The 23,234-nt window shown below is 44.7% G+C and overlaps 1 protein-coding gene across 1 annotated transcript in view; it reads right to left on the bottom strand.

Annotated features, from left to right (window-relative positions):
- The window catches only part of CDKAL1 (CDK5 regulatory subunit associated protein 1 like 1), a 1,931,537-nt gene that overhangs the window by 1,175,846 nt on the left and 732,457 nt on the right, over nucleotides 1-23,234 (bottom strand). The window contains exon 7 of the mRNA XM_069218767.1: nucleotides 7,511-7,631. Within this exon, the coding sequence (XP_069074868.1) occupies nucleotides 7,511-7,631 (121 nt within the window). The remainder of the gene's footprint in view (nucleotides 1-7,510; nucleotides 7,632-23,234) is intronic.

The raw sequence follows: 23,234 nt of genomic DNA, 5'->3' as shown, positions 1-23,234 counted from the left end.
TATTTTTTTTTATTTTATTTTTTTTAAATCAGCAAGTTTTATATAATTAACTCAAATGTAAAACCGGACAAATATGAAGGATGCATCTGCTGCTGGAAGCGGATGCTAGCACGACAAAACATGGCAATCCATACATCCAAGAAAATCATACTGTGTTCTGATAAAAATCAATGATTTATAACACATTATCGAATATACAAAAAAAAGAGACCTTTTCTCTTACCATAAAAGTACTCAGCCAGCATAGCATTACTCCACAGCCTCCCCCACCCCGTGTAAGATGACTGTTTACGAAGCTAACTGAGATACACCCCAAACTCTGGCTAGCTATGGCAATACAGTCCAATGGAGTACTGGTACAGCAGGGCAGGCACCTGGATAGTAATCGTCACCTTTTTGAGGCTTGTTGGTATGATAATGTGAAGCTGCATTTTGCCGCCTCCTTATTTGCTATTATCATTCAGTGGCAGACATCCACAGTTTGGACATTTCAGGGAGCCAGAAAGTAGGGACAGCCCTCTCCATGTGCTGCCCTTTGTAGGCGTTCAATTATTCTCAACACCTTTTAGCCTACTCATCTGCCAGCGATCGAACACATCACTGTGATGGGTTGCTTTTTTAAAGAGGGAATTGGATAAGGTGCACTGCACTAACATGCTGGTGAAGTGGAAGTGACCTCCGTACGGTGACCAAGTGCAAAGCGCTGTTTGACCAATAGATCTCCGGGCAGGTGCCGCATCAGCTGTACAAAGTGTTGTTTTAACAAATCCTCGCACGTAAGCTGTACAAGCCGTGCAAAACACTGTTTCAACAGATTCGTGAACAGTTTCTGGCCCGGCTAGTAGACCCACCCCCTAGGGACAACGTAGAATCAATGGACTACGGTTAACAGAGCTGCCATAAAGGTAACTTTATTCTTCACATCTGATATTATCAAATTGAAAACAAAAAAGGACACACAATTACAAGAAACAACTGCTCGCCCAAAAACCTGTTTGCATGGTAATATTGAAGTCTGCAATCTGTGCAGGGACGCACTGCCAAGAACTTACAAAAAATGCTCTTCTTTCCAAACCACAAATTTTTCATCATCTGTTCCTAAGATTGCAGCAAAAAACACAATGTCCTGGATTCACGGCTTGAGACGAATATCAGGTCATTTTTCTTTGAAATGAAAATGACTTAATTTCCATTTCCAACAAATGCCATAAATAAATAACTGTTTGCATTAAAATGCCATTCCAAGACAAATTTACATATAAAATATTTTTCAGGGCCCTGAGAATGTACATAATGCCTCTGGCAAATTCCACATCTGACACAAACTACCCTTTTAATTGGTGCCCATCTGAAAGAGAAAGACATGTTTTTGGTAAAGCTACGGGATAATCTAGGTATCTTCGGCGTGTAAAAAAAGCTTCTGATAAGGGAAAGGCAGGGGTAGTTTGTGGAGTACACAGCCTTTTCATTCAGCTTGCACGATAATTCAAAACTACCCATTTCTTCGGTGACATCCACACAAATAAAAGCGAGTAAAACTGATCACTGAAAGGGTAGGTGGAATTTTTTGGGGCCTCATCCATGTAGCAATTTTCACAAGAGTTCACATTTGATCCAAAGGCCATTTTGCATCTCACAGTTTGGCCCGATCAATCTTCCGAGAGAAGTACTAAAGCAACCCTGCAGTTAGTTTTCATGGAAACTGTCTTCGCCTAAGACACCCTTTTCTTGTGGTAACAGAATAACAGCGTGTGGAGGGAAATTTTCTCCATTCATTTTACAAGAGCATGGGAAAGTAATATTGACAAAGCACAAAGGGGGAGTAAAGTGACGTGCCACTGAGTAACAAAGCATACTTAACGTATCCACACAGAAGGTCCTGCGAGTATTAGAGCTGCTCTCGTTTACCAAACAAGCCTAGCATGTGAACCCAATAGAAATACGTTTGCCACTTCCTTATGGCTACCATAAAGATGATTTAGCTTTAATTAAGTATATAATCTAAGTCTGCTGTAAACGAATGAAACCAGAGTTGTCAGCAAGACCTCAACACCAACTCAGGCCCCATCTAAAAGATAGTCTGCGTATGTGCATCATGGAGCTGTTATATCAAGAAATAAGATTCCGGTAGTTATATCCTTCCTAGAACAGACAATACTATACTAAGATGGCAGAGTGCAGAAGCTTGCACAGCTAGAAAAAAAAACGTCTCGCTTGGTGGCAGCCACAGATCTCTAGGAATAGCTTGAGTATGTGGCAGTAAAAATCGTCCCTCCAAATACTATTCAATTTCGTCCGAGACATTTGCAATGTGCAAGGGATGGGTGAAACCGACAAGGGGGTGAAGTCAGATTACTTACTGATAAACTTCCACACTCTGCAGTCCAAAAGGCTGTGTTAGCTCAGTCCTTACCTGTTGAAGCAGTACTGAGCCAAGGAAGACTTATAAGAAGGTAGTCTTATGCAAAATGTATTTGCACTCACAGAGGAAAAAGTAGCATTCATCTCAGAAAAGTGAGTAGATATGAAAAAGCAACATCTTACTGGGCATGAAGTCCTGGAAAAGTAAATATCCTATAATAATTAAAAACTGAATTAACTTAAAAGGAAATGGGAAAACAACATGGATGAAGAGAGAATGCACAACAAAGTCAGCCATAACTTTAGAAAATAAAGAGTACAGAGACATTTTGTATCCAAGGGCAAATTCAATATTAAATACAGAAAAGGTTATCGGTGTCTGTCATCATGACAACCAAAATTAAGGAGTTAGGAAGGACAGAAATAGTGGAAGATGTCTGAGGCAGCGGCGGAGCATCAAAACGGCGCAACGCCAGAGTCCAAACACAAAGGTGATAAGTGGAAAGGGAAGTACCAATGTAGGGATGCACACTACAAAACCTTAGGCTGCTGGCTACCTGCAACATAAAAGTTAAGTTGTGAGCAGGATGAGGCAACTATTTGCTACAGTTCTATTCCGGACAATTCAGACAAAGGAGTGGAGGTACGGGTGCATAACACACAACATGGTGAGCAGAAGACAGCAAGGGGCCATACAGATTTTAATTTTGTGATTAAAACTTCTTGCCAGAATGTTTTTCCTTCTCTTGCATTCTTCAAACTTCTAATGTATGAATTACATGTCGAAGTGGAGGCTGAGACTACCTTCTGCTGAAGCACCCTCAAGCATCAAAGAGAGCTGAGACAGCAAGGTGATTGCAGCAGCAAGCTGAAGTAGGTAGGGGAGAAAGACTTTCGAGCCTACCTTGCTGAAACGTATTTAACACCGAGCACCAGTGGCGCCACAAAGAGATGAGGTACAGCCGGGCGTGGGCGAGCCAAGATGTCTACAGTCCGAGTGGAAAAACACTGCTGCGAGGGAACCATTGCAACCGCAGAAAGCACAGAAAAGGTCCTACTGATAGAGTTAGAGGTAGCATTCAGAAGTCTAATGTGCTTCCATTTATCAACACGAATGATAATACCCTACTACTCACTTCCACTCAGGAACTCCTACAAAGCACTCAGTAATGGCTGAAAAAACATTCAAGAGAAGATTTTTTTAAAAAGGACATCCCAAAAGGTATGGTCACAACAGTAGAGCTTACGTGGAGGTAAACAATCTTCTAGTGAATTCTCGGAGTCCAGTAGAAACTTAGTAAACCTGCCCATGCTAAACTGGGAAGACCACAATACACAACACATAAGGAATCAGTCATGGTTTCAAACTAATAATACAACGGTGAACAGAGAAAGTTACAAGAAGAGTCGAGAAATAGATACAGACAGATCAGGGATAGTAACACGGCTACAGCAGTCAGAGAGAAGTAATAAAAACATTAATTCTTTAGGTGAAGATCCTCTGTAGCCAGATTATAACCCTCCTGAGAATCAGACAGGCTTTGGTCAAGACTATACAATCAGGCACAGACCCAATAATAAAGAAATGGGAAGAAAATGGGATTCTGTCCAAGTACTCAACCATTAGCACGAGATATTGCCACCAGGATTTGATCATGTTTCACCATGCATGCTATACACCAAATAATTGAGCAAAATGTAGCCACATGCTGACCAGATATGGCCTAGCTGTGGAGGGATAAATGAAGGAAGTGCCGAACGACAGGGGGAATTTAGAATCAGGTGTCGAAACAAATCTTTGGTGAGCATTCTGGTAGGTTGTGTGGGGTATTCACTTGCATAGTAAATACTTGCATAGTTTCAGCGCATGTAGCCTTGGCAGCAGTGCACACAGACCCATTGCTTTAATTCCTTATATTGTTTGCTTCTTTTGCTTCGTTTTCTGCAGCTTTCAGTTCCTACTTCAAGTGCTTTTATACCAAACTGCCTTTTCATTTACTTTTTGCTCTCACAATATCGACTTTTGCATTCCCATTATTTTGTTCCCCTACTCACAGTTCACCCAAATACCAGCCGCACTGGAAATAATAGGACATGCAAGGATTATGTGCTGCCTTGTCTGCTATATAGAAGACAAAGTGGGTGCTCTTGAGGGGGGTGGAAGGGAGCAGCCACACACACACACACTTAACTGGCATTGGGAATTCAGGAATCATGGCTTGATAGTCATCATTGTATAGCGGACATGAGGAAACACTGAATGGGCCGGAGCGAAGAGGTGTGATGGACTTTGGAAAATTGTTATCAATACAAGTTAGTATTGATCCTGCAGTGGGGATAACTACGCCATGTACTATGGCGGGATTATTGAATTATTTTGTTTTGGTGTTTTAACGTGTTCCATTGTGGTTTTTTTTATTCAGTTTTTCGATTATTATATTGTCAGCATTCAATTTTGGTAGCTCAAAATTATCACCACCACCTGAGTTCTCGTTGGTGCCAGATGAGGCAGTTAAAAATACTTAGCAAAAAAGTGTTAACCCTTTTGTAACTTGTTTTCAGTGGAGTAACAAAACTTGAGGGACCTCCCCCTTCCACAGAACATGGAGGTTGAGGGGCCCTCTGGAGCTGCGGGGGACTTTGTTACACCGCTGCTTGTTTGATGACCATTATTAAGATTGTTCCTTTGTCTATGCAAAACTGGTCATTCACAGCTTAGAAGCGGAGGACAGAAGAACGTGCAACAGTCTCACAGATTAGGGATGCCAGATGACTCAACCTCACCATGGGCGCAATGCTCCAGCAGTGTGCTTTTCTTTTCTACATTACAGTTTTCACGTGTGTTAAATCAATTCAACCAACAAAAGCGAAATAGGTCCAAAACCCAAGAACACTTCAAGTAGTCAAACAAAAACCCAGGATTAAAGCACTGTGCACTGAGTGACATGAAGTCAAATAGTCACCTTTTAGAGACATAAGATTGGAGATTGTAATGGCAATATTGAAGAGGACTATGAAACTTCCAGAACGTTGTCTGAGAGACGTTTTACTCCACGTATGAATGTTGTGCTATAAAATGCTCAGGTTTTACGAAAGATGCCAGAATGAGAAAAATGAGGTAATTGGTTACATACCTCTTATGGGGGACCTGCTCTAAAGCAGTGGTTCCCAACCTGTGGTCCTGGGACCACTGGGGATCCACAAAGCCTCCTCAAGGGGTCTGTGACTGCATAGAAAATTAAATAATATTAACAGATTAGGTCTCCAGCTTTCAGAAATGACCCAGTGGGGGGGTCCTCGGATTCCAATAATGTATCAGTGGGGTTCCCTGGGTTACAGTAATGATAAAGTGGGGGGTCCACAGAAGTCAAAAGGTTGGGAAACACTGCTCTAATGTGTAACTATTGGAGAGTCTGACCAGAAATCTAATTGAACCTGCAGCCCTATACTAGTTCATTTTAAGTTATGCACTCTAAGGTACAAATCAGCCAATCTAAGGGGAAATATCAGAAACAAAAGAAGGCAGTAAGGCAATTTCAAGGAAGGGAAGAACGCATTTTAGGGGACGGCAGAGATATAGAGTGCATAGACCAGGCACCCTATGAGGGTAGGAGAGGAATGAAGGGAGTGAGAATACCCATCCTAGGGAACTATGGGGAACGTAAGTGGAGTCAGGCAAGCTATGGCGTTGTGGAAGACAAGCATCCTATGGGGAAGCAAGGCTCACTCTGGGAAGAAGTCAGACAGGGATCATATAGGTGGCATTCAGGAAGCCTAGGGAAGTTGGAGTACAGCACTCAGGAGAAAAATCAGTCAACCTATGTCAGGAAGCCTAAGGCAGTAAGTCAGACTTTCCGCTTAAGGACGGGAGTAGGGCAAGGAACGTAATGTGGGGAAGAAATCATAAACCCGATTAGGGAGAGTCATGTCCCCCGTTTGTGGGCCAGCACTCTATGATCTTTGGGGGTGGCATGCACCTTATTTCAGTTGTGAGGCACCATATTTTGGGACTGGGCTGTTTCTACTAGAAAATAACCAAAGCTGATTTGTACATGGTTTGTCATTGTCTGTAACGAGCAGGAAGTCCCATAAAAACAAAAAAACTGGAATTAGCAGTGGCTAATTGAAAATTATGTTCAAAGTTTTTTTTTCTCAAGGTTGCATGAATATTTACTGTAGCATTGAGTACTGTAAATGACCACACTTTTGAGGTAGTATAGAATTTTGTTAAATCCTGCAGTGCTGTTGAAACATTAATGCAATGGATTGGAGGGAAGCTGTAGCCCACCAAAACTGTTTAAGGCTTCAGGAGCCACTGAGGACTATAAACTAAATACATTTACAGATCACGGCATTAAATGGAACTCGATGTGATTACAACAAACAAAGGTATAGTGTAGCTTACAAAAGTATAAAAAACCACAGTACTTTATATGACGCCTTTAATATGTGTCCAGCATCATGCACATATCTATACTTTCTAGACTCCAATCAGATTATGCAACCTGGCTAAAAGCGTGGTAATGGAACGCAAGTACGCATTATTCATCAAGATCTCCAATTAAAGCACTTTATCACTTTTCTGGAAATATAAAGCAGAAAAAGGTAACAGTGAGGACTGAACATAGACCCATATGTTTTATAAAAAAGGTTCAAACAAAGTTCTAAGTTATACTGTTTATACCAATCAACCAGCACACTACCATTACTGTGATGGCGATTACAGCGCCGTCTGCACACGGCTCGTCTGCTTGGGATAAAATATGTTAGGAGCCCCACACCCACTAAACAACGTAATAACTAGCAGACTGTAGGATTTTACCCGAGGGAATATTTGGCAATTCAAATTTGAGTAGTTTACCTTTAACACTGTCAACAGGATACAGTGTTATTAAAAAAACACATTCATCCTGCTGCCTGCACCCCACCAACAAAAGAAATTGAACTGCAATGAAATCAGGGAACAGGGAAATTATTGTATTTCCTTAAAGGACACTCTTGAGGCTCCCCGAGGGGTTTTTCCCCCCTTCATCGCCTCCTTTACTTTAGAATTTCACTGGGCAGGAGCCGCACACCATTCCTGCAAAAAATGAAATTGAATTCTTAGGCAGCGCTGAATATTTTATGAGCAAATTCGAAAAAAGCTTACCCCGTATTGATGGAAATGATTTCTATCAGTGGGTTCTTCCTAATCTTTGGCAAATCCAATCGCACTCCCCCCAGCCGCTTTCCATTATCCTTCTTCTGGCCCAGCAGCCTCACAGAGTGACCTTCAAACCAAGCGCACAAATACATGTACACGTGAGTCACAGCACTTGCCTCCGATGCATTTTTTATTGTCAAACATATTAAAGCTGGCACTTAACTATTTTAAACATTGCAGAAGGACAACACTGGAGGGAAAACGAGGTTAATGTTTTAGCATCTTTTAGAGAGCTCGCCACGTGACGGGCACAAGCAGTATTTTCATTGTCACGGTGCATCGTGCGTGTTTATTCTTCCTTCTAGTGGCTGCAGCCTGTCCAGATTTCCCATTAATTGCATAGCGTCGGACAGGTAATGGCATCAGGTAGCGTTAACACAGAGTGCTGGATAGAACTTCATTTTGCCAGTATCAGGTCTCCTTATTTAAAGCCCTGCTTTGTTGTTCACGTTTCGAAGTTGTCTCACTAGTTTGCCACAAGCTGAAGGGCAGAATGCGATAGGATTCTGAACAACCAACCCTCCACCACCGACGCAGATCACTAGTCATTCAACTTCAGGAGACTTCCATTGCTGGACGGTGTCTGCGCTCACCATCTGACTGGCTGAACTTAAATACACCAGAGCAGTACTACTCCGCTACAAGTGATGGGAACCCCTCCTTGGGTCGAGAGGTGGTGACTGGTATTCCAATTACATCAGAAAATGATGTGCTGGTGGCTGGCCATGACGTCTGTCGCTTCACTCTTCTGTGCACAAACCTGAGCACGTGGGAAGACACCTACATACGATGGCCCAGATTAAAGGACTTTAAACCACCTTTTTGTAACGTAAGTTATAAACACAGCACCCCTTCTTTAGTACTACCACTACTTGTGAAGGCAGTGTGTTCTGTGGCGCTCTCCCTCCACTCTATAAATCGTTTAAAGAGATTACATCTTACGGGGTTCTCATGGTCGGTAAGACTTCATCATGACCCTTTGCCAGATATAAAACAGAGACTATAAAATCCACCTCTAATTAACAGCAGAAAATGCCAGCAGCACTAATATGATATGAAACCCTGGTTTAAGCTATAAACCACAGTATTCCAGATTCTGTATCACACAAAAAAAAAAAAAAAAAAAAAAACACAAAACAGTACAAAAACCGTCAGAAAACAGAGCGACATAAATTGCCACTCTTGAGACTCACTTTGAGATCCCACAGGGTCCTGATTTTTGAACGGCACGCATATGGTACACAGTGTCAAGTAAAGGCTGCGTGTTCTCATACTACAGCAGTACCACCCTCACTGACTCAGACCTTCATCCAGTATCTCTTAGTAGCACTTCATGAAGATACAAGCTCGGAGGAAATACCCTACTGATGTGGGCGTCAAAATGTAGGCTTAATGGAAGCAGGATATGGAAGTAAAGAAGAGGGAGCAAGCTATTTGGCTATCATGAAAAAACATATTATTTAAAAAAAAGTTAATAGTTCACAGCCTAAATCAGCCAGCCTTCGTGTCTTGTGATGGACTTCTGGTAGGAAACTAATACATTTCCTATGCAACACACTACCATATGTGAGAGAAAATAAAAACAGTGCAATAAATTAAAAATGAGAGGGGCGATAAGTCGGAAGCTGCAACTATTAGTACCTGTGCTCATGTTTTCAACACTCCTAGCATGAACACGGGGAGGGCTCATTGTATTCCACTTTAAAGGGATAATAGGAGATTTCAGAAGAATGAAGGGGTGCGCAATTTAAGATAATATGAAGTGTGTCAAACAAGCGAGCAAGTGAGATTCGGTGCAGCTAATGGCAAAAGTATGCTACGAAGTGAAGAAACCCTAAACAGAGCAGCATAATGTGGTTATGGAATCCCAGAAACAAGAAAGGCATCTTATCTTTTCAAATGGTAACAAACCTTTCAAACTGTGCGTCATGGCAGTGTCTAGAGACTTGACAGTCTGCAAACTATGGTATCCTGGGCAAGTGTAAAGAAATGCTAAAGTGGGGTACAAAGTTGACAAATGAAGGATGAGTGAAGCTTCTTCAGCCACTTTAGAGAGGCCTGTGACACCCAACAGGGAGAGGGAACACCACTACAGTGTTTCAAATGTCAGATATGCGAATCCATGCAACTTTAGTCGAACTATGATCCCCTGCCTCGTGCATATATCCCTATCTCAGTGGCTTCTAGATCTTCCATCTGCTATTTTTAAGTTTACATTTTTAATTTCTTTGAAAAAAAGAGAGCATATATTTTGGGCTGCTTCATAGAGATGGTGCATACAGTAAAAACTGAAATGTTTGTGCTGGTTAAAATGATATTATGCTGCGTATACGGATTGTTCTGCGTTGAAAGCGTCTGTCAATTTCCACTTTTGTTCATATTTCTTGGAATACCATGCATCGAGTTCCCCGACACTTTCATTTGCTCACAACATTTGGCATAACTGTCAGAATTCGTTGAGTCATTTCAGGGTCCCTTCGAATATTTTCTTCAAAATAGGAAGATGTTTAATAAGCAGAAAAAATAGTATAACTACTCTGTACAATACTGATGCAGCCTCGCAAAGATTACTGCTCCCAGAGAAGGACGCATCATCTGGAAAAACAACAACTCCAGACCAAAGTCAATGACGTGAGGAGCCACCAAGATGGTGAAGGTCTGCATCATAAACTCTGCGCAGAGATACAACGAAGACAGTCAGGACAAGAAGAGGGAATGAGAGATATGTCACTGTGGTGTGGTTCAAGGCCATACAAATTAGTAGTGTAGGAATAAGACGTTCGCAATAGATGTGGCAAACACAAAGTGCTCTTGCACTGCAAGTGCTAAGTGTCAAAATGTAGAGGAATTACAAAAGCTCCTCAAATAGATAGTGGCAGTAACAAGTATATAGATATCGGGCAGTGACATTTTACCTTACTTATTTGATTTTTTTATAGCACTGCAAGTCAATGGGGGTAGCCTAAGAGGTCTAGGATCACATAAATGCATATAGAGACCAAAATGGCAGTAGACTACGTATGGCTTTTACATCTTCATCTCAGATTATTAGTTGTAATAGCAGATTACTGCCATTTGTGTAGTTCTTATTCTGAGATGAAGAACTAAAAGCCATATGTAAACTCTGAACGTATGCTTTGAAGAGTGACTGGTTTTAGCTATTTAACAAGCAGATCCGAGTCATGAGATGTCTAGATGCCAGCAGATATTTTCCAATTTGAAATTTGATGGGAAGATCCTTGAATATGAAAGGACCTTCCTCCAAACATCTTGTAATGGAATAAACCTATTCCAGAGTAGTGTCAAGGGATAGCCTACGAGGTTCTGGATTAGCCTTTCTTCGTTTGTCTCCCAGGCATGGACTGTGGCTCTCGTAAGCCTGCTAAGGGTCCAGCATTGTGCAATCACTGGTGCTCATGCATCACAAAGCTACTGAAGTCTTGGAGGAAAAAAAAAATCTGACTGCCACAAAAAACACTTCTGTGTACACGCAAGATCAAAGATGGCAAACAGAAGCAGAGTAGACAAAGTGGAAGAGAAGCAACAACTTGCGCTCCTGCCATGCATTGCTTATGATCTCACATATTACACCTCTCCTGACATGTTCTATTGCCTCACTCCCTGGGGTCAACGTTTTTTTATTTTTGTTAAGTGGTGGCCACTTCTTCCCCTTCACAGGGCCTCTTTTGGCCCCAGGGACCCTATCCCCTGGGCTGTGCTTTTTAAGAAGAGCAGAAGGGCAGCATGGCCCACCTTCTGAGCCTTATTAGGCCCGGGGGCCCCATTCCACTGGGGCCACATACCATTAAAAGGGGTAGAGGGCCCCTGGTTCACCTCCCCCTAGCATTATTAGGCCACGGGACCTCATCCGTCGGAAAGAAGTAATGCGGCCCCCCTCATTGAGTCTAATTAGGCCAAAGGACCCCATCTCTCAGGGATGAAATTTCAATGAAAGGTTTTTGCTGTAGCCCTGCCTAAATAAGTCTTAAAATGCAGGGGGATTGTGTGTTTTGGGCTCCCTTTTTTTCCTCTGCCCCTGCTTGACAGATCACCCTGAAACGTTCCATGCACAGCCTAGGCAAAAGAACACTTTTTTGGAAGGTTTTTTTAAGATATGTCATACGGTGCTGAAGTTATTAGCAACACATAAAATGAATTTCCTAAGGAAACACTAACCTTTCTATCTATATATAAACATACACACACACACATACACCTGTGGTACAAAATGTTGGAGGCTTACAGACTAAATGGAAATGCCAGTTTTGTAGAATATGAGATCTGTAGTTATTAGACCAACGTCCATGTTGAGGGGTAAGGCAGTTGTCCATAATTAGGTCCTTGGATTGGGGAGCCCTGCATTGCATTTACATTTCTTATGTGGAAAAAGTAGCTGGAAATGTTACTGAAAAACCGCGTGGTCCATATTTGCACATGCAGTTTTATTAAGTGGTAATCCACAACATTATGGGGGTCATTCTGACCCTGGCGGTCTGAGACCGCCAGGGGAAAAAGGACCAAAGCACCGCCAACAGGCTGGCGGTGCTTTTTTCCATATTCTAACTGCGGCAGTACCGCCGCGGTCGCACCGCCGGGGCCGGCGGTTTCCCGACGTTTATGCCCCGGCAGGGATAATCCGCCAGGGCAGGGCAGCAAGCAGCGCTGCCCTGGGGATTATGACCCCCTTACCGCCAGCCTGTTTCTAGCGGTTTGCACCGCCAGGAAGAGGCTGGCGGTAAGGGATGTCCTGGGGCCCCTGGGGGCCCCTGCACTGCCCATGCCACTGGCATTGCATAGCATTGCATAGCAGACAGTGAAAAGCGCGATGGGTGCAACTGCACCCGTCGCACAGCCACAACACCGCCGGCTCCATTAGGAGCCGGCTCCTGTGTTGCGGCCTCATTCCCGCCGGCCCAGCGGGAATGTCGGAATGGGGGCCGCGTGAGTGCGGCCGCATTGGCGGCCGCATGGCGGTTTCCGCCTGGCGGGCGGCGGTAGCCACCCGCCAAGGTCGGAATGACCCCCTATGTATTTAAATGTATCGTAAGAGGAATACTAAAACTCTAGAATAGATAAAGCTGTCCTGGACTTCGTTGTACAAGGATGCTGAAATCACAATCGCTTACCTCCAAAATGTTCCTCTCCCATAGTTTGTCAAACTCAGTCTATCACTTATCTTGTTAATTCTGTTCAACGCTCTTTCATTTGCACCTGTTTCTTAGTACGCTCTACACGTAACATTTTTACGGTCATGTTTTAGAAAAGATAGTAGGATCTTTGAATTATGCGCAGTTCTCCGCAAGGCGTGCTCTTCGGAACTGATGAGTAACTGAATTGTCTGATTGCAAGATGTTTAAGATCCTTCACTGGATGGATTCAACATTAAAAGAGGCTCAAGAAAACCATTATCCTGACGGGGATGTTTAGAGATAACTAATACAACCATCAGTCACGGCCGCTCTGCACTAACGACTTTAATAAGACATTAAGTCCTATGAAGAATGATGTGTAACTCATGCTCCACATTCCCGCTCTGGTGGCAGCAGGAGTCCAGAGTCCTGCTGTAATGCTCTGCAAACTCTTCCACGTACAACTTTTTAATCAAAATGTCACTTAATGAGGAGGTGAGGAGACTGGCATGCAAGCACCATGACTAGTACGGGAAGATGCGTCAGGAGTTCAACAATGTCAAGGAGAAGACGTATTTCCCTCCTAGAACATGACAGAAATATCACTATAGCCAGCACTGAATACAGTAATATGCAGATCAACTAATAACATTAGCTAAATTATTCATGGCCTACTGCATGTGCAAAAAATTAGCAACTGCTCAGACTCCAGGTAATTGGTATTTTTGAAAACCAAGAGGCATGTGTTCTTTCAAGCTAACTTGACAACAGATATCTTTTTAGACCACCTATTTGAACTATAACCTCTGGCCTACAACCAATTCTGCTTAAAAATGTTTTTTCTTCCAAGAACACATTCCAATCAAGAGTTTCTTTGCCTTAGGGGATATCTCTTCGTTTCCTCCACCAGTGTGTGTATGTAAAGTAACAATGTGCGACATAGGAATAGGACATTTCTAATAATGAGCCTCTGTAGACAATGATTAAGAAATAAACCTAAATAAATAAAGTAAATCTGTGATTTCGGATTTTTCTGCGGAAAACACAGATTTCTTAATTTTCACATACATGGTACACTGCACATTTTAAGCAGTTTTTGTCCTGCCAGAGAGAACGAGTGTAGAAACGAGTGTAGAAACATTAGAAAGGAAAGAGAAATGACTTGAGCTGCACCACAAAGACCGCTATTAACACAGACCTGCAACGAGAAAGCACTGTCTCAGACATTCATTCATTTTATTAGCAGCTCAACTGAGTTCCACCCTGGACAGAGCAATGGATGTCTGCAGATCTCCCCAGAGGATGCCCTACACAAGTCATTCAGTGAAGGCAAAAGGCGTATGTACACTTTTAGATGTACAACATGCTTAGGGAAACCTTGATATTAGAACTCTCACACTGGTAGCTGAAAGAAACAAGCATTTGCAATGCAATGGGTCTCGTGTTTGCTCGAGTTAGAGCTGGTAGCGTTGTAAATTCCTGATTGGAATTTTCTTGCCACATAATTTGAAAGTGAAAAGTAAAACAGTTGACATAAGCAAGTCGATTCAAAGCCCACGGCTGCCATGAGTGCGAAGGAGAGACACCAAAAGAAAAAGAAGTTCAGTCGCAAACATATCGGCAATCGTGCAATTATCCATATAACAGGGTCGATGGCCAAGACGGTAACAAAATGGCCCCAAGGAAGGACAAACAAAGCTTTTGCCAATGATAACAAAGGGGATTTGAAAGGCAAGCCCATGAACGAGTGATAGTGATGGGCGTACCTTGGTTAAAAGCCCACATAGATACCAACACGTTGGAAAAGCAGCGCTTGCATGCTGCTATGCTCCACATAAAAAAACCTGTAAGGGGCACAGAAAGCCTACATATTTCACTTAGCTTGTCTGTCCATACGAGTTGTTTTAATGATTTGTACACCACTGCTTCAGCAGATTGTACATCTTTCAGAGAAATGTAAACATATTTGACTAGATTTTGACTTTCTGGCTGCAGATTTCATCTTTCTACCTCTACAATGTTTCATATCCACTTTCACATACGAACCACCAAAAACAAACCTGAATGAGATTCCGTTTTATACCAAACCTTATCTGAAGGACGCAATGGAGAAACAGCGAACATGATTGAAACAGTGCAACGCATCAAGAGAATAAAACAATATCTACGGGGATTGATCATAACAGCAGAAGCAGCACCATAGTTTATTACTTGAAGCCAAAACTTTAGGTTGCAAAGTCTCCGCCTTTGCAATCAACTACGGACATTGATCTGAGACATCTAGTAGACAAAGAGTAGTCCTGTCTGACTGGCCGCAAAGGTTCACTGGCTGAGGTATTACAAATGCCTTCTGTATTTGTAATCTATACACTGTGAACAGATGCTCATGTATTTATCCACTGGTCTTCAGCATGGTGATTTCATGCATATTAGTTCCCTGACGGCTTGATATTAAATCATTGTTCGGACAAAACAGATAAGGAACAATTACATTTGTAAATACAAAATAGATACTAATGAAAGGAGCTTAATGTTGAAAATACAGTACAATTGAGTCTAACTCATCATAGTTTCGTCAAACATACCAAATGCTTTATCAGGATCATACATTCGCCTTCCACTTACATTAATCAGCATTAAACTAACTTCAGGCCTTGAAGAAAATAGAATATTTATAATAATAGAAGAACGAAACATACATAACAAAATGCATTTCAGTTGTGTGGGTGGACCCGAAAAGTGGTTTTGGAATACCCTCAGAGTTGCCCATTTTGTAGATTTAGAGGAATTCTTAACTGAGGAATTTGAAGGACACATTTTCAATCTGTTCAGATGGGTCAAATGCATTCTGTGTCCAGAAAAATACGAAATATCCAACTATTTATAAGCAGCAAACACGCATGTGACATATACAACCGAGAAACACATTTATTAGTGATTTCTTCTATAGATAACATAACAGGTACTTGTAGAGCACACTTTGATTACTTAGGGCAACTTGGTGCCGAGTAACAGGTGTTTGCTGTTACCCAAGTCAATACTACTCACTTTATCAACCATGGACGGATAAAAAGCTGTGTGGACACATCTGGATTCGATTAAGTGGCCATGAGGTAAAACACAGGTTTCTAGAGTTTCTATTCATCCAATGAGCAACCACGTTTGGCACAGAGACCCATAATTTCCTTTCTCCTTGTTAAAGGGTTTGCCAGCAAGATCTAATTCAGATATCTGCCAGCCTGTGAATGACATTATTGTAATATAATCTTTCCTTAATCACCTGAAATGTCTCTTTCTTTAAATATTTTTATTAGGGTTTTCTCAAAAAAAAAAAACATACATTGCTCCATCTCAATGAGTGTCCCAGCTCACTTAACTCTCAAAGTCGTGCCTGTGACTGTAAATCCGTATCCTCCTTCACGAACTGGTATACAGAGGAGCACTGAGTAGTAAAACAGTACAAACAACAGTTCAGCAATCCAGTCCATTACACACATAATGAGCATCTAACCGTGGATGCTCTACGATATAGACTCATTGTGGCGTGCACATCTGTCTAATGTATGTTGTTGTGGCAGCAGGCAAATCTCAGCTATGTACTTCACACCTATTGAGTGTCTGCTCGAGCTCAATTGTGACCTACAATTAGAAGCGCAAACAAGGTTTATTTAGTGAGTATTAGTTAGGGAACATCTGTGGCAGCTAGCTGTTTGTGTTTGCATCATCAGGTCCAGCCGATGGGGTGTGAGGTATGTCATAGAGGTAATTGAAACATGTATATCTGAAGTGTGTTCCTGGTCATTATATATGTGCTCACCAACATCTACTTCTTGACCCAAAGAGGCCTACCCAAGATGTCCTCCCATCGGAGTCGGATACCCGAGAGGCTGTTCAGGGCCACAGCTATCAGTGTCTTGTAATCAATCAATCAATCAATATATTTATAAAGCGCACTACGTACCCGTTAGGGTTTCAAGGCACTGAAGAGGGTGAGGGGGGGGTTTGCGCAGCTACTGGTCATAGAGCCAGGTCATGAGGAGTTTTCTGAAGGTGAGTAGGTCCTGGGTTAGTCGCAGGTTGGCTGGGAGAGTGTTCCACGTTTTGGCGGCTAGGTAGGAGAAGGATCTGTCTCCGGATGTCTTTCGGTGGATGCAGGGGACGGTGGCGAGTGTGAGGTCTGCGGAGCGGAGCTGTCGGGTGGGGGTGTAGAAGTTGAGTCTGTTGTTGAGGTAAGCAGGTCTGGTGTTGTGGAGTGCTTTGTGTGCGTGGGTGAGGAGCTTGAATGTGATCCTCTTGTCAACGGGGAGCCAGTGTAGTTTTCTCAGGTGGGGGGTGATGTGGTTGTGGTGAGGTACGTTGAGGATCAGTCGGGCGGATGCGTTGGAGGCGCCGTAGGTGTTTTGTCGGGATGCCTGTGTATAGTGCGTTGCCGTAGTCTAGCCTGCTGCTGACGAGGGCCTGTGTTACTGTTTTTCTTGTGTCTGTTGGGATCCACTTGTAGATCCTGCGGAGCATGCAGAGAGTGTTGTAGCAGGAGGAGGAGACTGCGTTGACCTGTTTTGACATGAAGAGGGAGGAGTCGAGGATGAAGCCCAGATTGTGTGCGTGGTCGGTCTGTGTTGGTCGGGTTCCTAGAGATGTTGGCCACCAGGAGTCGTCCCAGGCGGAGGGGTTGGGTCCGAGGATGAGGACCACCGTCTTGTCCGAGTTCAGTTTCAGGCGGCTGTTTCTCATTCATTTGGCAACGGCCTGCATTCCCTCGTGGAGGTTGGACTTGGCGGTGTGCGGGTCCTTGGTGAGGGAGAGGATGAGCTGGGTGTCGTCGGCGTAGGAGATGATGTTGAGGTTGTATCGATTGTACAACCTGCATACACCCCTAAAGTGAGCAGTGTCTGCAATGGGTCTTTCATCTTTGCTGCAGGTCATGTCTCTCCCATCATGCCCCAGCAGTACCCCCACCATGGCCCCGTATTTCAGAAATTGTGCACATGGCAGTCTGCTGTCTGTCACTAAATCATCAAGGATTCTGAGGCTGCCCGCAGGGTATAGGTCCCTAAGTGTTTCAAATCCCGGCCTCAATCAAACTCCATATGGAGCAAACTGAACCATTTCTGTGGTACCCAGATCGAGAGGTTTGCAAAGAAAGAGAGAACTCTTTACAATAATTTTAGTCAGGGCAATTGTGGCCATAATGGGCATCTTCAGAGTATGCCCGAATTCTATGTTTCTGCGCAGCACCCACAAGGCCCCTGCCAGGTTGCCTTCTAGGATGTCTTGGTCTGCATAGTAGATTTTAACTTCCAGATATTTAAGTACCGCCCGACTCACACCTGATTCCCACAAGGCTCACTGCCTTCTGGGGGTGCCCGACGGTCAAAGTCCACTGGGAAGGCACAGATTTTCAGCCAGTTTGTGCACAGGCCAGAGACTCTCCCCAGTCCCTCCAAGCAGCCCATGCTCCATGGCACCCACAGGTTTGCCTCTCTAGGGTAAAGCAGTATATCATCTGCATATAGTAACCTTATGTGCCCCCCACATCAGCAGAATACACCAGCCTGGGCCCTTAGTCTCGAATATGCAGCAAAAGGCTCCACCACCAGTGTGAACAACAGCAGAGAAAAGGCGCATCCCTGTTTGGTCTCCCTTCGGACCATAAATGACTCCGAGATGCACAGACTCGTTCGTACATTTGGCTGCGCTCCTGCATACAGCATTGTGACCAGTTTAAATCATTCCACGCCCATGTTTATCCTATGTATGACGGCCCTCAAATCTCTCTACCACAAGGTGTCAAAAGGTTTGGTATATCGACTGATAACGCAATCACATCCAGGTATTGGGAGTCCGACTTCTCATCCAAGACCCAAGTACAGTATCCTGATTTTATAGGAGGTTTTATGCTGGGCGATGAAACCATGTTGATCAATGTGTACTAAGGGGTACATTTATGCATGCAGAGAAGTAGGAGATGGGCCACCACCTTGCTTACGACCTTGTAATTGATGTTCAGCATAGAGAGTAGCCTGTAGGATGCCACATCGAGAGCATCACCTGCCAGCTTAGGCACGGACAATGAGGGTCTCTCTGGTGCTGGCTGGGGGTGGGTGTAGCCTCTTTCCAGCGCCAGTGCCTCCGGATAGAGCTCCACCAGTTTAGGGGCCAGGATGGACACACATTTGGTAGAAAGCCGCCAGCATGTCATCAGTCCACGGCAACATTCCGATAGCTAGCTTCTGGAATGCTGCTTGTATTTCAGGTTCTGGTATCGGTTCCCCTAATGCCTCTCGAACGTGTGCACTAGAGCAGCTTGGTCCAAGAAATTCTCAGTCATTCCAGACAGGCTTGGGCCTAGGTCACCGTAGAGCTCCCGTGAGAGTTGGATTCAACACTCTGTATATCTCCTACTGGACACATACCAGTGCAACCGCTGGTCCCTCAATGCGTGTGATAGGGCATCTCTTCTCGGCAGGTCGAACCAGCCAGGAGAGCAGTCTGCCTGTGCTTGCTCCTTCCAGATGTGATTTGCCAAAGAATTCCCGCCTATCAAGCTCTCTCAATCTCTCCAGCATGGCTTTATAAATCTTCCTCTTCTCTAATAATCGAGGTTGGGCCACTGGATCAAGTGCATGCTCCCTAACCAACTGCCAGAGACTTCCGGCCTCCCACTGATTGTCAGAAGCAGTGGGCTCATAGTACTGCCTTAAAGGCGCCGCCCCACTCTGTGTTTGTGTGTGTAGCTGTATGCCATTCATTTAGGAAATATTCCTCTATTAGGCCTTCTAAAGGATCCCAAAACGCAGGCACAGTACAAGGGATTCACAGAGTCTCCAGGTGAGAATGTGGGGCACTGTCCCCCATTCTCCCCTGCCCAGCTGGTGTGCAGGAGTAGTGGGTTATGGTAGGACAGTGTGCAGCCCGAGTATTCCATGTGTGTGATGTGGCTTTCTATTCCCAAGGAGCACACTATGCGGCCCAGGCAGACGTGTAGGTCATACACCACCAAGTAGTAGTAGTAGTAGTAGTAGTAGTAGTAGGAGTACACACTTCTCTCCTGAATCTCCGGATCAAAATGTCGCAACCAATCACAAAGCTCTCTGACAGCGCATAAGCTTGGGGAGTCCTACCAGTGCAGAGACCCACTCGGCTAGGTCCGTATCTATCATGCAGTTATAATGCACTCCATGATCGTCAGAGTCCGCACATCTAGGGACAGTAAAGGGGGCAGCGAATTTAGGAACTGGGCCTGCCCTGTGTTTGGGGTGTAAATGCTGCCCAACATTATCCATACCCCATTACGTCACACTTGCATGAATACATATCTCACCTCCTTATTGATATTTACTCATGATAAGCTGAAAAGATGTCCCAGGAAACACCCATATTAGTGCCTCTCTCACCAAGGACGAATAGTCTGTGACGTGCAGCTGCCATCTCCATCTCCTTTTCAGTTTGGATAGCTGCCTCTCTACTAAGTGTTTCTCTTGCAGGAAGGCCCTACGCTTCAAGAATTTTGTAGCCTTTGCTGGCAGAGCCCAGCCTGTGCATATTCCACGTGAGGAAGGTGTACCTGCTCTCACCTGCTACCATCGGTGTATGTTCTGCCATGGAAGCCTGCAGGTCCCACAGGTCTCCATCCTCCTTTTGGCAGGGGGCTCCCACCACACTCACCCCAATGATGTGCCCGTCTTGTTGTGTCTGCAATCCTCAAGCGCAGCCACTCAATGCCGTGTGAGAACTAGACAATGTGCAGATAAAAATAATTTTTCCCAACTCCTCTCCCCCTGTCAGTGCGGCAACAGCTGTCTATCCAATCAAACCATAGTCAACCATGAATATAAACCAACCTCCGACAGCACACTTATCAAGAGAATGGTCTAGGGGTGGCAGCTGAGTCTCTCTCTATTCCCTGCCCCTTAATGTAACAGTCCTAGGATTTACGTGTTTAGAGACCAGGCTCCGGGGTCCAACAGTGAAAGTACTTCACTGTGAAGAGTCCATTCTGTGCAGCGCATGCCTTCACCCAGAAGTCCCAAAATATTCAGAGGAGTCCCAGCGAGGTTCCCCACCGCAGCCATCACCCCCATTGATCCATTTTACAAATCATCCACCATCCTCGACCTTATATGTGGTGACATATCCTTTACGTCGGGGAAGTCCTCAATATCCTAGCTCTCTGAAAGCGTGTTCGTTTTGTGATCACTGGAGAAAGATAGCACCAGTGCAGCAAATGTGTTCGCCATGGCTGGCGCTGTTGCCAAGTCATGTTCCACTTGAGCCTTGGAGAGTGGTTGGGGTATTCCAACATCTCTCCCACCTATGGCTTCTTTTTCACCAGGTTGGTTGGAATCTCCTGCACCTGCATCTGTTCTGTCCTGTCCTTGTACTTTCCCAACCAGTCATAGGCATTAGCCAGTTTATCGAAGAACAGAGCCCTGTGTAAACAATCACAACACTTCAGTCAGGTGGGGAAAAGCAGCATGTATTTCAGGCCAGCTTCAGAGAGTTCCCGCTTGACGGCCAGATAGGAAGCCTCTTGCTGCAGTACCACAGCCCGGGAAGATGGCCACGAGGCAATCCTTACTTGAAAGTTGCTGCCAGTGAAGGCTTGTTGCAGTATGTGATCTCTGTTGTGGCAGTAGAATAATCGTGCCATCACCGGGTGCTGCTAAGCTTCAGGCAGAGAAGGCAACATTGGCACTCTGTGTGCTCTTTCAAGTGCATAGAAAGGTGATAGTCCCTGCCCTTTGACAGCCAGCCTTAAGAGACCATGTCTTTCACTTGGACATTCTGGGCCAGCAGCTGCACCCTTCCACAACCTCTGCTCTGCACGGCTCTCATGGCCTTGGTGAGCACAGTTAGTTGGGCCCAGAACACGGTAACAGCCCATCTCCTTAAGGCTCTCCTCAATGCGTTTAATTTTGTCTACAATTTTGCAGTGGCTGTCACGCAGGATCCCTAGGTTGAGGGATAGCTGGTCAGTTTTGTGCTCCAGCACCACCAAGAAGAAGATGGCTGCAGCAATCTAGGTCCTTGTCAACAGAGGTCCAGGGGCCACACTCACAGTACCTCCGGCCCTTATGTAGGAGAGTCCCCACTAGGCCTATTCAGGGAGGATTCCTAGGCCTCTAAACAGCTGCTACCAGCCTGCGCAGCCATCAGGCCTTCAAGAAGTAAAGGGGCATAGTCGTTGCCTATAAAATTCATTGGTGCTGGCTGACTTGCTGGGGGCCCCCGGCAGTGGTACTCTTGGCTGATATAGATGAGGCCTTTGATTCTGTTAGCTGGGACTACCGATTCACACTCCTCCAGAGTCTTAACTTAGCCCTCGTTTCTTCTCTTACCGCAAACGATTGTACACTTATTTAACTGCATCAGTCCGTGAGGCTGGCGCCTAATCAGTCCTGTTCCCAGTGCAGATGAGGGACTCAACAGGGCTGTCCTTTGTCCCCCTTGCTGTTCGCTCCTGCTGTGGAGCCTCTGGTGGTGTGGGTAAGAATTGGACGCCCAAGTGAAGGGATTCCAACGGGTAGGGGGGAATATTGGATAGGATAGCACTGTATGCAGACAACGTCCTTTTCTTTCTCTCTTCTCCAGCTGAATCTGGTACTCGTGTGCTAAAGATTATGGAACTTTATAGGGAGACCTCAGGTCTGTACATTAACCTATCTACATAATCAGCATTCCCAGTAGTAGGGGGTTCCTGGGCTCTGGATTGGGCTTCTGGGCTGCGGGTAGCGATGGACAATTTTAAATATCTTGGAGTGTTCATATCCCATAATAAGATCATGGCGTGGGCACGACTTGGTACCAGCACTGGCTTGCTTAGGGGATGATGTCAAAGTATGGCCCGTCTTGCTTCTGTCCCTGACTGGGTGATTCGCCATCTTCAAGATGTAGTCACTGTGGAGGTTTTTGTACCAGCTGCAGAATTTCCCATATGATATCCCAAGAGGATGGTTTAATCGCCTGAATGCTATCATTACAGCATTCTTATGGAATGACGGTGCTCTACCCATTGCACTAAACAAATGCTTCTAGCAGTGGCGGCTGCCGCTAATCTCAAGGGGATGGGTGGGGGGCACGTGGACAACGCAAACAACTTACCTTCACGGACGCCGCGGTCTCCTGCCACCTCACTTGTTGCTCCTCTTCCCTCGATATGGTGTCCCAGCATTAACTGGGACACCAGCACAGGCTCCCCAGCAATCCAGGGGATGCTTTTCATGCTAAAAGCTCGTTTGAAAGCAACACCAGGATTGCTCTGAGTGGCTTGGACTGCCGCTCAGACACAACCCTGGGGCCTGTGCAAATTCCCCCAGCCCGGCTGTTCAACACAGCCAGGATAGCGAAATCTAATTATGCATGTGTGTTTGGCTTGCCTGAGATTGCCGGCCAAACATACCTGCGCACTTAGGTGCACTCTCTCCTCCTTCCCCTCTCCTCTCCCCCCTCCCGTATCCCAGCCCACCCTCCCTTCACATGCTGATGGCTAAGCCAGCAGCAGAAAAATAAAACAGTGAACTATCATTTTATTTTTCTGC

This window comes from Pleurodeles waltl, chromosome 2_1 (assembly GCF_031143425.1).
Source record: "Pleurodeles waltl isolate 20211129_DDA chromosome 2_1, aPleWal1.hap1.20221129, whole genome shotgun sequence".
Classification (NCBI taxonomy): Eukaryota; Metazoa; Chordata; class Amphibia; order Caudata; family Salamandridae; genus Pleurodeles; species Pleurodeles waltl.
Note: the sequence above shows the minus strand (reverse complement) of the source record. Positions and strands in the feature narration are given on the sequence as shown.